The sequence below is a fragment of the Aquarana catesbeiana genome, linkage group LG02, assembly GCF_042186555.1.
Source record: "Aquarana catesbeiana isolate 2022-GZ linkage group LG02, ASM4218655v1, whole genome shotgun sequence".
Lineage (NCBI taxonomy): Eukaryota > Metazoa > Chordata > Amphibia > Anura > Ranidae > Aquarana > Aquarana catesbeiana.
This window is the reverse complement of record NC_133325.1, coordinates 747,771,754-747,786,558: the sequence shown is the minus strand read 5'-3', so window position 1 is coordinate 747,786,558 and position 14,805 is coordinate 747,771,754. Positions and strand designations below refer to the sequence as shown.

At 44.2% G+C, this 14,805-nt stretch overlaps 1 protein-coding gene across 2 annotated transcripts in view; it reads right to left on the bottom strand.

Annotated features, from left to right (window-relative positions):
* Nucleotides 1-14,805, bottom strand: part of BACH1 (BTB domain and CNC homolog 1) — an 85,539-nt gene that overhangs the window by 15,074 nt on the left and 55,660 nt on the right. For both annotated transcript variants that reach the window (XM_073617098.1, XM_073617096.1), the window contains exons 3-4: nt 12,652-13,980; nt 8,189-8,395 (exon numbers count right to left, since the gene is read on the bottom strand). In XM_073617098.1, the coding sequence (XP_073473199.1) occupies nt 8,189-8,395; nt 12,652-13,980 (1,536 nt within the window). The remainder of the gene's footprint in view (nt 1-8,188; nt 8,396-12,651; nt 13,981-14,805) is intronic.

The window sequence follows — 14,805 nt, the reverse complement described above, 5'->3', positions numbered from 1 at the left end:
GACTATAATGATGATCTAAAGGATATGAATGCTATTTGATCTAAAAAAAAAAATAAAAAAATAAAAGCTTGCCTATCAGGGTTTCTGACTTTACTCGCTGCATATCTGTGCTGGGTTAGAGATTCAAAAATGTATTAAGGCCTCAAAACAGATTTTAACGTCATGCCTTTTAGCTAGTCTAGATTTTAAAGCCCAACTCCAGTAGAGGAAACTCTTCTCCTCCTCCTCTGCTGCAAAAATTCAATGCTTGTTTACGTCTAGGGTATCAGAAAATGCAGTTATTCTAACCTGACCTTCCGCTACCCCAGGAGCCAGCACTCTCCTCCTCAACCCTACACTCTAGCAGTGGACTGTTGCTCGGCATCCTCATGACCAATGCAGGGGCTATGGGAGCATCCAACCAGAGGGAGTACAGGGCAGAAGAGGGACCTCCAGGACCCAGAGGAGCCTGCACGAGTCAAGGGTCAGGAAAGTAAAACTGCTCTTCCACGTCCATTATTTATTTTTTCTTATCACATTCAAGTGCAAACTACAAGTGCAAAGTGCACTTGAAATTACACTGAAAGTGCACTTGGAAGTGAAGTCGATGTAGATCCGAGGGGGACATGCAAGGAAAATAAAAAACAGCATTTTAGCTTGCACATGATTGGATAATAAAATAAAAATAAATTAAGAGCTCCCCCTCATTTCAGATCTACCCCTCAGATTTACAGCGACTGCACTTCCAAGTGCACTTTCAGTGCAATTTCAAGTGCACTTTGCACTTGTAGTTTGTACTTGTAGTGCAAAGTGAATTTGCCTTTCGTAAATAACCCCCAATGTATCTTTCGCTCCATTCAAAAGGAGAATAAAAACACAGGGGCGGGCTGCACAGTGACAGATCACTGCGATAGCCAATCAGAGGCTATCACAGCAATCAGGTGATCCAGAACTGGGCTTCCTGGTTCCCAATCATTAGTATGGGACCCGCGGCTCTCAGTGTCACTCTGGTCCCTGGGCAGGGAGAGCGGTGCGCAGTGTGCTCCCAGCAAAAACATCTGCAAGCATAAATGCGACCCCATGGCAGAACCTGCTTCTGTGAGGATGCGGTGGGAAGAGGGTTAAAAATGTTCACTTCTCCTAGCTATCCTGCCTAATCTGTATAAAAAAATATCTGTATACTTGTATATTCTTCATCTGCTCCTGCCTGGTCACGTGATCCTACAGCTCTGGCTCCACCAGCTTGGTGCTCCACCCTCTGCCCTGCAGCAGCCGCTCACTGACACAGGGAAGCAGGAGCTACAGGATCACGTGACCAGACAGTATTAAAAATAGTACACACTTTTTTATACAGTGACTTGAAAAAAAGTATTCATACCCCTTGAAATTCTCCACATTTTTGTCATGTTATAACCTAAAACGTAATGTATTTTATTAGGATTTTGTGTGATAGACCAACACAAAGTGGCACATAATTATGAATTGAAAGGAAGACGATAGATGGTTTTTACAAATAAATATGTGAAAAGTGTGGCGTGCATTTGTATTCAGCCCCCCTGAGTCAATACTTTGTAGAACCTCCTTTTGCTGCAATTACAGCTGCAAGTCTTTTGGGGATGTCTCTACCAGCTTTGCACATCTAGAGAGTGAAATTTTTGCCCATTCTTCTTTGCAAAATATTTCAAGCTCTATCAGATTGGATGGAGAGCATCTGAACAGCAATTTTCAAGTCTTGCTACAGATTCTCAATTGGATTTAGGTCTGGACTTTGACTGGGCCATTCCAACACATGAATATGCTTTGATCTAAACCATTCCATTGTAGCTCTGGCTGTATGTTTAGGGTCGTTGTCCTGCTGGAACGTGAACCTCCACCCCAGTTTCAAGTCTTTGGCAAACTAACAGGTTTTCATCTAAGATTGCCCTGTATTTGGCTCCATTCATCTTCCCATCAACTCTGACCAACTCTGACCAGCTTTCCTGTTCCTGCTTAAGAAAAGCATCTCCACAACAAGATGCTGCCACCACCATGTTTCACGGTGGGGATGGTGTGTTCAGGGTGATGTGAAGTGTTAGTTTTCCGCCACACATAGCGTTTTGCTTTTATGCCAAAAAATTCAATTTTGATCTCATTTGACCAGAGCACCTTCTTCCACATGTTTGCTGTGTCCCCCACATGGCTTTTTGCAAACTGCAAACAGGACTTCTTATGGCTTTCTTGCCACTCTTCCATAAAGGCCAGATTTGTGGAGGGCACGACTAATAGTTGTCCTGTGGACAGATTCTCCCACCTGAGCTGTGGATCTCTGCAGCTCCTCCAGAGTTACCATGGGCCTATTGGCTGCTTCTCTGATTAATTCTCTCCTTGCCCGGCCTGTCAGTTTAGGTGGACGGCCGTGTCTTGGTAGGTTTGCAGTTGTGCCATACTCTTTCCATTTTCTGATAACCTAATCCTGCTTTAATCTTCTCCACAACTTTATCCCTGACCTGTCTGGTGTGTTCCTTGGCCTTCTTGATGCTGTTTGTTTACTAAGGTTTTCCAACAAACTCTGAGGGCTTCACAGAACAGCTGTATTTATTTTATTACTTTTGAAGGCAATTGGTTCCACTAGATTTTAGTCAGGGGTATCAGAGTAAAGGGGGCTGAATACAAATGCACCCCACACTTTTCACATATTTATTTGTAAAAAATGTTGAAAACCATTTATCATTTTCCTTCCACTTCACAATTATATACCACTTTGTGTTGGTCCATCACCTAAAATCCCAATAAAATACATTTGAATTTTTGGTTGTAACATGACAAAATGTGGAAAATTTCAAGGGGTATGAATACTTTTTCCAAGCACCGTACATACAAGTAGGCCCAGATCACACTAGTGCGATGCCAGACATCGCATGTGATTCGCACCACATTGCTGTTCAGATCACATGCGAAGTCTGTGCGATGCGATTTCTGCCATACAAACTGTATGGCTGAAATCACATTACATTCGCACCAAAATGGTTCAGGACCCTTTTTTTGGTCCGCACTGGAATCGGATCGCATGGGCGTTCACACTTATGCAATCTGATTCCTGCACCATTTCACACTGCGATCTGCTGACCAATCTGGGGGTGTCATTAACTTTACATTGACACCCGCAACGGCTCGCAGATCTCAGTGTGAACCACTGTGCAATTCAAGTGCGATTTAGGTGCGATGTGGGAACCCGAACTGGATTCGCAGGGTTCTCGCATCGCACTAGTGTGAAACGGCACTTGGTCAGGATAGGTGGGGGGGACTAAATACTCATTGTGCAAAATAAACCAACAAGAAAGTTTTCACTCTCAGAGATTTCAGTCCTCGCCTCAACTATCCTGCCAGTCATGCCACGTCATGCAGCATTGTTATCTGCTGTAAACACTGACACACACAGCCTTAGTCAATGCATCACATCTGCTCACAACACACGCATTCCAACTTTAACTCTCTGCTTTCCTGAGCGGCCCACAGCCAAGTTATATAAACTTATCAGACTAGCGGATTTTTTTTTTTGGGGGGGGGGGCTGAAATCACCAAGGGGCCGCACAAAATATTTCAAGTGGTACCAAAGCCTTCTCGATTTACCTAAAACAACTTGCTAGGATCAAAGTAGTGAAGGACAATCTACTATTCCCTGCCAATTACTGCAGGAAGACTCGCATTATTTGCAATTCGCAGGCACAGCATTTAACGTCTTCCTTGCCGCTTATATGAATTCTGGGCGGGGAGTGTTGCCTCTAATCCTATCCTCAACTTCAAGTGTTTGTAACCTTACAAATAAAATGTAAAAAATCTGCCTCCTTAAGGCTTTTAACTGTGTTTTTTTTTTCATATCAGTATGTAATCTTGTATTGTACTCCATATGTAGTCAATATATAGGAAAAGTAATAAGCAGCACCAATAGAAACTTCAGTTCCAAAAATATATAACATTTAAGTGGCCCTCGTTTTCATCCGATGCTGGCTTCCCATGTTGTATCACATGCGCATATGACCATTATAATCTATGGTTCATCACATTTGCTAAGCGGTGTATGCTCATGGTGGAGAATCTCATCATTCAACCTCATTTTCACTTTGTGGACATTTTATTCTGCTTTCACATATTGTAAGGACTTTTTTTTTTTTTAAACAAACCAATTATGTTTTTTGGTTGCGTTTTCACCTTTGGCACTTTGAAATATGTGTAAATATATGAATTTGTATATTTAACATTTTCTCTATATGAATTTTCTATTTTTGCACTTTATATATTTTTTTGATCTGAAGTTTATATTAGCGCTGCTTATGACTTTGCATATATAATGTTTACAGCTGGTATCATAGTTGATCAAGTGGCTGCTTGATATATATCAATTTATGAACTAGTGCAGATTTCCTGGTATTTACTCCTTATGTAGTACCTGGTTGATCCAGCCAGTTCCCCGTTTCCCAGTTGTAAACTGACCATGCCAAGCATGGAAGCCGATCCATGCTAGTGTGGTCAGTTTGTCCCTTCTCATCCCATTTGGAGTTACGGGCACGCTCCAGGCAAACCTGCACTTAATCTATCCATTGCTATATCTGCTCCAGTTTTGAGACTCCCAAAACTATAGAGTTAGGACCGCAGTATACAGAGAAGCCTTAACGTGGGCACTGTGGCTTCCACATTTAATTTGCTAATGTGTGTAAAAACCCCGTCTTTAACATGAATTGTTAGATAGGGTTTTTTTGCAGGCTAGCTGGTAAATGTGCTGGGAAACATCTTTGGGATGAATTAGAGTGGAGACTGTGAGCCAGGCTTTCTCATCCAACATCAGTGCCTGACCTCACAAATGCTCTTCTGGAAGAATGATCAAACATTCCCATAGACACACTCCTAAACCTTGTGGACAGCCTTCCCAGAAGAGTTGAAGCTGTTATAGCTGCAAAGGGTGGACCAGCTCAATATTGAACCCTACAGACTAATGCCCCGTACACACGATCGGACATTCCGACAACAAAATCCATGGATTTTTTTCTGACGGATGTTGGCTCAAACTTGTCTTGTATACACACAGGCACACAAATCTTGACGGAAATTCCGACCGTCAAGAACGCGACGACGTACAACATGTACGACGAGCCGAGAAAAAGGAAGTTCAATAGCCAGTGCGGCTCGATTCAGAACATGCATGGAACTTTGTGCGTCAGAATTGTGTACACACGATCGGAATTTACGACAACGGATTTTGTTGTCAGAAAAATTGAGACCCAGATCTCAAATTTTGAGTAACGGAAATTGCGATGGAAAATGTCCGATGGAGCCTACACATGGTCAGAATTTCCGACAACAAGCTCCCATCGGAAAATCTGACCGTGTGTATGGGGCATAATACTGGGATGTCATTAAAGTACATGTGCGTGTAAAGGCAGGCGTCCCAATACTTTTGGTAATATATTGCATATGCTGCATATCTATGAATAAGGTTATACTATTCCATAAGACTCTTGCATTATTGGTTGACATTATGGGGTTGATTTACCAAAACCGTAGAGTGCAAAATCTGGTACAGCTCTGCATAGAAACCAGTCAGCTTCCAGGTTTTTTTTTGTCAATCTTAAAGAGGAGTTCCACCCAAAAGTGGAACTTCCGCTTACCCGATTCCTCCCCCCTCCAGTGCCACATTTGGCACCTTTCGGGTGAGAGAGGGGAGCGGGTACCTGTTTTTTACAGGTACCCTGTCCCCACTCCCAGGTGACCAGGCCGCGGCGAAGTACGTCAGCAGCTCGGCCCCACTCCTCCTCCCTTCCCTTCTGCCGGGCCAGTGAGAGAGCAGCGAGCTTTGTGCATGCGCAGTAGGGACCTGGTTGTGAAGCTGAAAGGCTTCCTTACCAACAATGGTGGTGGCAGCACCTGACCAGCCGATGTAAACATCAGCTGGCGGTGCCGACATCGCTGGACTCCAGGACAGGTAAGTGTCCTATTGTTAAAAGCCAGCAGGTGCAGTATGTGTAGCTGCTGACTTAATTTTTTAAGGGGATGAACTCCTCTTTAACTGAACAAGCTATACATGGGTCGAATTCCGAACAAATTTTCTTTTTGAAAATCGTAATTAGGAATTTTTTTTTTTTTTAATTTTGCACCATTAGTAGGCCACAATGGCCAATCGTCGTGCAGCCAACCAATTTGGGTGATTGGGCATGTTGGAAATTTTTTGAAAAACACACAAATTTCTAATCAATGATGGGAGAATCATGCGAGAAATATCAAAAAAGAAATGTGCATGAGCTGTGACCTGGAAAGAAAAGAAGATTCCCTGCCACAAAATTTCTTTTCTATAGCAACATGGAGGTGAAATTGAATGCTTGGTTGTTCGAATCTCAAAATCAATGGTGGCACCATCGGATAACAAAAAAAACAAAAAACAAAAAATTTCTGATTTTCGAAAGAAAATTTGTTCCTAATACAACCCATGTATGGCCTTGTATTAGAAGCCGACTGGCTACCATGCACAGCTGCACCACATTTTGCACTCTCTAGTTTTAGTAAATCAACCCCTACAGGTCTTGCATTCCATAAAACCACTAAAAACTTTTCTAAAAGAGAAATAAAACAATGAACAGAAAGTTGAAAGGCGTGGCAAGGCAACAAAGCCGCATAAACTAAGTGAACCTACAATATAAGTTGTTCTGTCAAACATTTTAAAAGATTCCAGCTTTTTCTTTCACAATTGCATACTTTGAAGTGTGTTGGCGTATAAATGCAGCTTCCATGCGTCTCCTCCCACTGGAATGTCTACAGACACTGAGTCATCGGCAGAGACTGTACATATAGTGACTCCGGGACGGGTTACTCATACAACACTCAGTCACATGGCAGGACAAGGAAGTTAGAATGCGGAAATAATGATTCTGCTTTAATTCGGATTAGAAATATCAGCTTACTCTCTTAATTGACACTTGATAAAACATTCCAGATCTGATCTCTGGGGTGTCTGGTATCTAGACAGACAGGAAGGAAAATGCTTGCACTACCCAAAACATCCACCTAAGTTTGACTTGGTACCAGTCCCTCTAATCCTCTGTGCTGCACTACTTTGACTGAGAGGGAGAGAAAGCACTAGGTACCAATCAGGTGTGCTGTATGAACATGTAGTTACAAGGATCATACTAAAAGAAGGAGAGAGTGAGAAAAAGGGAGGAAAGCTGCTACTCCATCACTGTCCAATCAGAGACTGGAAGTGGGGAAATAGCCAAGCTTTACTGCTTAAAGTGGAGTTCCACCCAAAAGTAGAACTTCCGCTCATTTGCCCCTCCCCCCTCCGGTGCCACATTTGGCACCTTTCGGGGGGAGGGAATACCTGCCTTTGACAAATATCCTGTCCCCACTTTCGGGAGCCACTACCGTAGCCGCTGAAGTCACCGCTCGGCTCCATCCTCCTTCCCCTGCCACTGGGCCTGTAGTAGAAAGGAGTGAAGCATCGCACATGTGCAGTAGAGTTCCTGGCATGCAGCCGTAAGGCTACACTGCTGGGTTCCCTTACGTGCAATGGCGGCGGCGGCAGCAGCACCCGACAGCTGATGAAAACACCAGCTGCGGTGCCGACATTGCTGGACTCCAGGACAGGCAAGTGTCCTATTATTAATAGCCAGTAGCTGCAGTATGTATACTTGTTGGCTTTTAATTTTAGTAGCAGTGGGCGGACCTCCGCTTTAAAGAGGAGCTCCAGGCTCCTTCAGAAAAAATTTTAAAAAGTCAGCAGCTACAAATACTGCAGCTGCTGACTTTCAATTTAAGGAGACTTACCTGTCCAGGGATCTCACGATGTCCTCACCCAAGCCGATTCTTCAATCGGCTTTGGGTGCAGGCGCCGGCACTCCCCACCCCTGCCAGGACACTGGACCGGCATGGCTCGTACCACTGTAAGAGGTAAGGGAGCCAAGTAGACTTGGGGGTCTTCTAGAGCCCTGGTGTCTCAGTAATTAGAGCCTGGTAGGGGCACGCCAAGAGCAGGAGGAGGAGCCAGGAGTTCCGGCAGGGGACCCAAGACAAGGAGGAACAGGGCTGCTCTGTGCAAAACCATTGCATAGAGCAGGTAAGTATAACATGTTTGGGTTTTAAAAAAAAAAAAAAATTAGGCTTTACAATCACTTTAAGGTTCATGACCATACCCATGAAAATCCACAAATGTAATAAATGTTACCACAAACCAGCAGCAACCTACCAGCTTCATGATCTCAGTCTCCAGGTTCTGGATACAGTCCAGTTTTCTCTTTCGGCAGCGCTGAGCGGCAATCCTGTTCTTGCTTCGTCGACGTATATCGTGGATACAGTCCAACTGCTCAGTTGAAAGGGTGTGCGTTTTCACCAAGGACTGGAAATCATAGCGTGAGAGGGAAATGATCTTCTGTGCATTGAATGGCAGTGTTTTCTGTAAGTCAAGAATAAATCCAGTAGGTAGAATGAAACAATGTATGCTGGGATAGCAAATACAAGCCTTCAGGTGACAATAAGGCCCATTTCACACAAGTGGACCGATCGGGTCCCCTTGCGAGTTCTTCAGGCAGACACAAATCGGACCCTCTATATTCTCTATGGAGCAGTGGATGTAAGCAGATAAGTGTCCATTTACACCCGCTGATCCGCTAGAAAACAGGCAGATGGGGGATCAGTCCCCCATCTCTCAACAGGGTTGAGATCTGTACCCCATCCGTCAAGTGGATCAGATTGGATGGCAGTTGGGTGTAAACGGAGAGGTGGTACATTTACATCCAACAGCCCATAGAGCAAAGCAGGCTGTGTCTGCGTTTGCTCTGCATAAGCAGAGCAGACACGGAGCAGCCATCCGCCTGCTCAGCAGGGAACAGGAACAGATTACCAGCTTAGCTGGTGGCGTCTGCCCTGCGTGGATCACCCATTCTATGGATAGCGTAGGACCCACTAATTCAGTGTACTTTGTCGCAGTAAGTGGGCTTAGCACTATATGACCATATAATTTGACCAAACCCCCGTATTTTCTGAATATGTTCAGGTGTTTTTAAATAGCCCTGCAGGAGTTGAATGTCATTTTTGTGAGTGTGCGCTGTAATGTTTTTATCTGTCTGTATGGTCTTATGGCTGCACCATCTTTCATGCATTTTTTAGGGTGTGCCCACCAAATCTTTGTTTACCCTAATAGCCAAGGCACCTGCCTCTCACAAATGGGTACAAATGGTCAGTGCGGTGTGGTGTGATGTATTACATGTTTTACTAAAGTCAAAGGCTGCGTTGGAGAGATTCTCGCGCCTCCTGTCTGGTTATAAGGTTGTCCCCAGGACAGGAAGTACCGTATATACTCGAGTACAAGTCAAGTCCCTAATTGACCCGAGTATAAGACGAGGGTGAGAAATGCACAGCTACTGTAAGTGGAAAAGAGGGTCAACAATGCCCATTTGCAGCCTCACTGTGCCCATTTGCATGCCTCCCTGTGCCCATTTGCAGCCATAGGTCCCCCGAACTTCAAACTTGGTAGTCAAGGGTTCCTAGATGCCCCCTAGCTGCAGCCAAAATTTGGGGTCTCTAAACCCAAAGGGTCCCGAAATTACATTGCTGCAGATGGACAGTTAACCGACTTTGGGGCCCTGTATCTCGGGGCCACTTAATGCTAGGAACCCCAAATTTGGTGTGCAAACCCAGTGGAACTAGCACCATAAAATATCCAAAGCTCGAGTTTCTAGCACCAAGTGGCCCCGAGATACAGGGCCCCAGAAATCGGTTCAGAAAATGTCAAGCACTTTTCTGCAACAGAGAATGACATTTTCCGAACCTACTTTGGGGCCCCGTATCTCGGGGCCACTTGGTGCTAGGAACTCCAGCTTTGGATATGTTGTGGTACCAGTGCTACTGGGTTTGCACACCACATTTGGGGTTCCTAGCACCAAGTGGCCCTGAGATACGGGGCCCCAAATTCGGTTCAGAAAATGTCAAGCACTTTTCTGCAGCAGAGAATGACATTTTCCGAACCGATTTTGGGGCCCTGTATCTCTGGGCCATTTGGTGCTAGGAACTTCAGCTTTGGATATGTTGTGGTGCTGGGTGTGCACACAAAATTTGGGGTTTCTAGCACCAAGTGGTCCTGAGATACGGGGCCCCAAAGTCGGTTCGGAAAAAGGAAATTTTTTGCTGCAGAAAAGTGCTTGACTCGAGTATAGGTCGAGGGGGGCACTTTCAGCACAAAAAAATGTGCTAAAAAAAACTCGACTTATACTCGAGTATATACGGTAATAAGAAGTATCTAAAAGTAGCATGGACAAAATGAAAAAGCTATTTGTAAACAGTCACTGTGTGTTTTATTGTTCCTCTCTTTCGTTTTTTTTAAAAGGTTGTCCCGGGACAGAAAGTGAGGGGAGATCTCCCTAACGGAGCCCCAGATAGCACAAATAAACGACAGAGGTTCTGACAATTCCCAGGTCTATCAAAAATGCACAGGTAATGCAATGTGAGAACTTAAGCTACCTGAAAATATGCATAAATACCCAGTAACCTGACAACCCTGGACAGTGACCAGCCCCTTTGGCTTCTTACAGTCTTTCCAACTTTCTGCAAGTTCAGGAGGTTTTCTGCTTTCAAACAGACTGAAGGCATTGTCCATATCTGAAACTCCCACCAAGATGCTCCAAGGCTGGCATTGCTCGGGGCCGATTGCTAGAACTGCAAACCCCAGCCTTTGTACACATTTACTGTGAAAGGTTTCCATGGCTGGGCTACTTTATTCTGGGATAAGACAAGTAACTCTGAACAGTGGTAACTTCAGTGCTACTCAAAAAGGAATTAGTGGGGGTTTACCCTGTGCTGACCTGCAGTATTCCATTTCAGTAAGCTGTATGAAGGGACACCTTCAAATGTGCACAAGGTTGAGTCTCTTCATTCTTCTCTATGCATGGAGCTGTAATTCCCACATTGAGCTCCAAGGTATTTTGCTAATCCAACAATGTCCAATCCCGTGTACACCAATTTACACTAATGATGGACTACGTTAATGAAAGCTCAATTTTTAATGGAGGTGAATGGTGGGCAGTCAAAACATGAAAATGCAAATTAATGCGCCAACTACAGTATATTACCAAAAGTATTGTGATGCCTGATAGATTTATACTCACACACACACAAATTTTAATGGCATCCCAGTCTTATAGGGCGTACACACGGTCGGACTTTGTTCGGACATTCTGATAACAAAATCCTAGGATTTTTTCCGACGGATGTTGGCTCAAACTTGTCTTGCATACACACGGTCACACAAAGTTGTCGGAAAATTCGATCATTCTGAACGCGGTGACGTAAAACACGTACGTCGGGACTATAAACGGGGCAGTGGCCAATAGCTTTCATCTCTTTATTTATTCTGAGCATGCGTGGCACTTTGTGCGTCGGATTTGTGTACACACTATCGGAAATTCCGACAACGGATTTTGTTGTCGGAAAATTTTATAGCCTGCTCTCAAACTTTGTGTGTCGGAAAATCCGATGGAAAATGTGTGATGGAGCCCACACACGGTCGGAATTTCCGACAACAAGGTCCTATCACACATTTTCCATTGGAAAATCTGACCGTGTGTACGGGGCATTAGTCTGTAGGGTTCAATACTGAGTTGGCCCATCCTTTGCAGCTATAACAGCTTTAACTCTTCTGGGAAGGCTGTCCACAAGGTTTAGGAGTGTGTCTATGGGAATGTTTGACCATTCTTCCAGAAGTGCATTTGTGAGGTCAGGCACTGATGTTGGACGAGAAAGCCTGGCTCGTAGACTCCACTCTAATTCATCCCAAAGGTGTTCTACTCGCTCATGCATGTCTTTATGGACCTTGCTTTGTGCACTGGTCCAAATATTTTGGTGGGGGGGAAATATGGTGTGCGGTTGTTCTTCAGGGATTGGGCTTAGTTTCAGTGAAGGGAACTCTTAAAGGTGTCATACCATGACATTTTGGACAATTTCATGCTCCCAACTTTGTAGGAACAGTTTGGGGATGACCCCTTCCTGTTCCAACATGACTGCGCACCAGAGCACAAAGCAAGGTCCATAAAGACATGGATGAGCAAGTTTGGGGTTGAGGAACTTGTCATTTTTTGGCCCCTTCCTTTTCTGAATAGACACAGTGAGCAATCTGTACCAATCCCTTGTGTCCATTTATAACCAAATTATAGTTGTGTGCTTCGGTTTGTGAATTAACAGGAAGCTCTGTACAGAGCTATTTCTGTTCATTCATTCTGTGCAGCTAAGGCTGCAGACATGAAGACTGAGGGCTGTGTCCTCAATCTACTTTCTCAGTCTCAAAGGTGAGGACATCATAGGTCTGTTTAGACCCCTGATATTTCACCAAAACCCCCAATGGGGCTCCTAAAAAAATTGTTAAACAAAATGGTAAAAAATAAAACAAAAATAAACTACCGACACAAGTAGCGAAACTACCAGGGTCACAAAGGTCACACCGCGTGGGGTCCCCAAGACGGCCGGAAGAAGCTCCGCTACATAGCATGTGAAAGGGTCCCACTGCGGGATCGTAATAAAGGGCCCCGGGGGTTCAGCTGGGGGTTTGGTGGGCCCTTCATGGTTTCTTGCATTGGTACCCTGAAGGTTCTAGTTACGCCTCTGTTGCTTACTATTCAAAGCTTAATTTCAAGCTAAGAAAAGAGTGGAATCAGATTTTACCTCACATTCTTGCTCTCTGGCAGATGACGACTCAATGCTATCCACCTCGCTATCACTATCCGAGTCTTCATCCAAGTTGATGGAACAAGCATACGGGCAGTCTTCTTGGGACTTACTTGGAGCACTATCCTCACTGCTTAGCTGTGGACTGTTGGCACACGCATCATTAGTGAGATTGTTGATGAAGGGGCACGATACTGGGTTGAGTGTTGTAAAAGTCCGTTCAGGGATGTCGTTGGATATGGAGATACCCAGCCATGGACATTCAGTCCTTTTCTCCATGTTGTTTTCCAACTGTGGTTCCTTGCTGGGCACAATCTCCAACTCTTCTTGGCATGGATATTCAGCAGGGTACACATCAGGCCAAAAACATTTGGCAAGATGTTCAGCAACTTCTCTTTCCACATTACTGCGCTCCCTTAATAATGGAGGTTTTCCAGAAGCACAAAGTTGAGGTTCTGCTACTAGCTCGGAGGTCAGAATTTCAGCTGCCTGTAGGTTGCTCCGACGACTGTTGCTCCCTTCCGGCAAACCTGCTGTGCTGGAGTCATTGGGGGTGTCTGAGTAGTTTAGGCTTCGGTATGGTTGATATGCACTGAAAGGCACTGAGCTGAAGTCTTGAGGTCCCAAAGGAAAACAAGGTGAGTATGCAGCAGTCATGACTACTACTTTGTCATCAACACAGGTAAGGTTTTGATAAGAACTGTCAGGGCCCTGTGAAGGTACTAGATTTACTTCCATGTCAGACTTGGCTGCATGAATATCCTCCACGTGAGGTTTGGGCTGGCTGACTGGTTCAGAAGCATCACTTGATGGTGCTGGGGATGGAGTCTGAGCATCCTGATTGCTGGAACACGTGCTGACAGATCGCACCCGGCCACTTTTACAAGCTTTCTGAAACTTTCTGTACTTTGGACAAAGAGAGGAAAATCCGGAAGCACTGTCTCTGCCGAGGCAAAATGATTCACAGGGCTGCTTGGGGCTTTCAGGAGACGGGGAAATATTTTCAATCTCAGCCGGACACTTCAGGTTCTGGGTAAAATCCTCCCTCCACAGTTCTTCCACCTCATGCACCGGTGGTCTTCCCGACTCGCTCTGTGGCCCAGCTGCCTTCGGGCAGAAAGACTTGCAGCATTTCTTTCTTGGGTCTGCCGACTTGGCTTTGTTATCCTGGAATTTTAACTTCAGGAATTCAAAACAGGTTTCTTCAACATCATGGATTTCGAGCAACTTAGCACACTTTCTGATTTCTGATAAGCTATCTCTGGTGATGAGAAGCTTCGAGGTATATGCAAACTGAAGAAGAGGTAAAAATCCTTTCACAGTTACCTGCAAAGTAATAAAAAAAAAAAAAAAACTTTTCAACAAATTTGCATATGGACTTCAATAAAACTTATGTCACTAAAAGATTTAAAAAGCTCCATTCAGTCACTTTCTAAAATGTGCTGGATTACTATGGGTTAAAGGCTAACTCCACCTTCAGTAACATGTTACACCTGTATTAAGGGTTCACAGCTCTGTAGACTCCTGTAAAAAAAAATATAAATGCACTTTTTTTTACTGCAAAAAATTGTACATTTATTTATTTTTTTTAGACCCGAGCGTAAAGGAAATATGGGCATGAGCATTTCTGCCTGCGTTTATACAAATATGTGAAAAACCCTGCATTATTTCTTAATGGCACCACAACACATGTAGCAGTTGTGTGCCTTGTTGCGTGCTTTCCGCATCACCAAACACACTTGGCTCAGTACCAAAATTTGGGACGCAAGCCTCTTTGGCGTTTTTTTCATGCAACAGTAAGCTTATTCATGTCAATGGGCTGTCGTGCCAAAACGCGACGCTACACTCAGATGTGAACATACCCTTAAAGGTGAATGTCGCCTTTAAAAAGGCAACGTTCACCTTTAAAAAAATAAAAATAAAAAAATCAAAGCACATTTTTTTGCAGGTAAAAAAATTGTGCGTTTTTTTTTTTTTTTTTTTTTTAGGAGCCTGTAAAGCATTGCACCCATTAATCAGCAGATCGTGCGTGCAATGTAGACTGTCAGTAGAGCTTTCTGGCTGTACCTCCAATACGGGCAGGCAGTTACTGAGTTTCATGAAGATCAATCAACTACGACAATCCTCACCAGCTTGTAATTCATTGAGAAC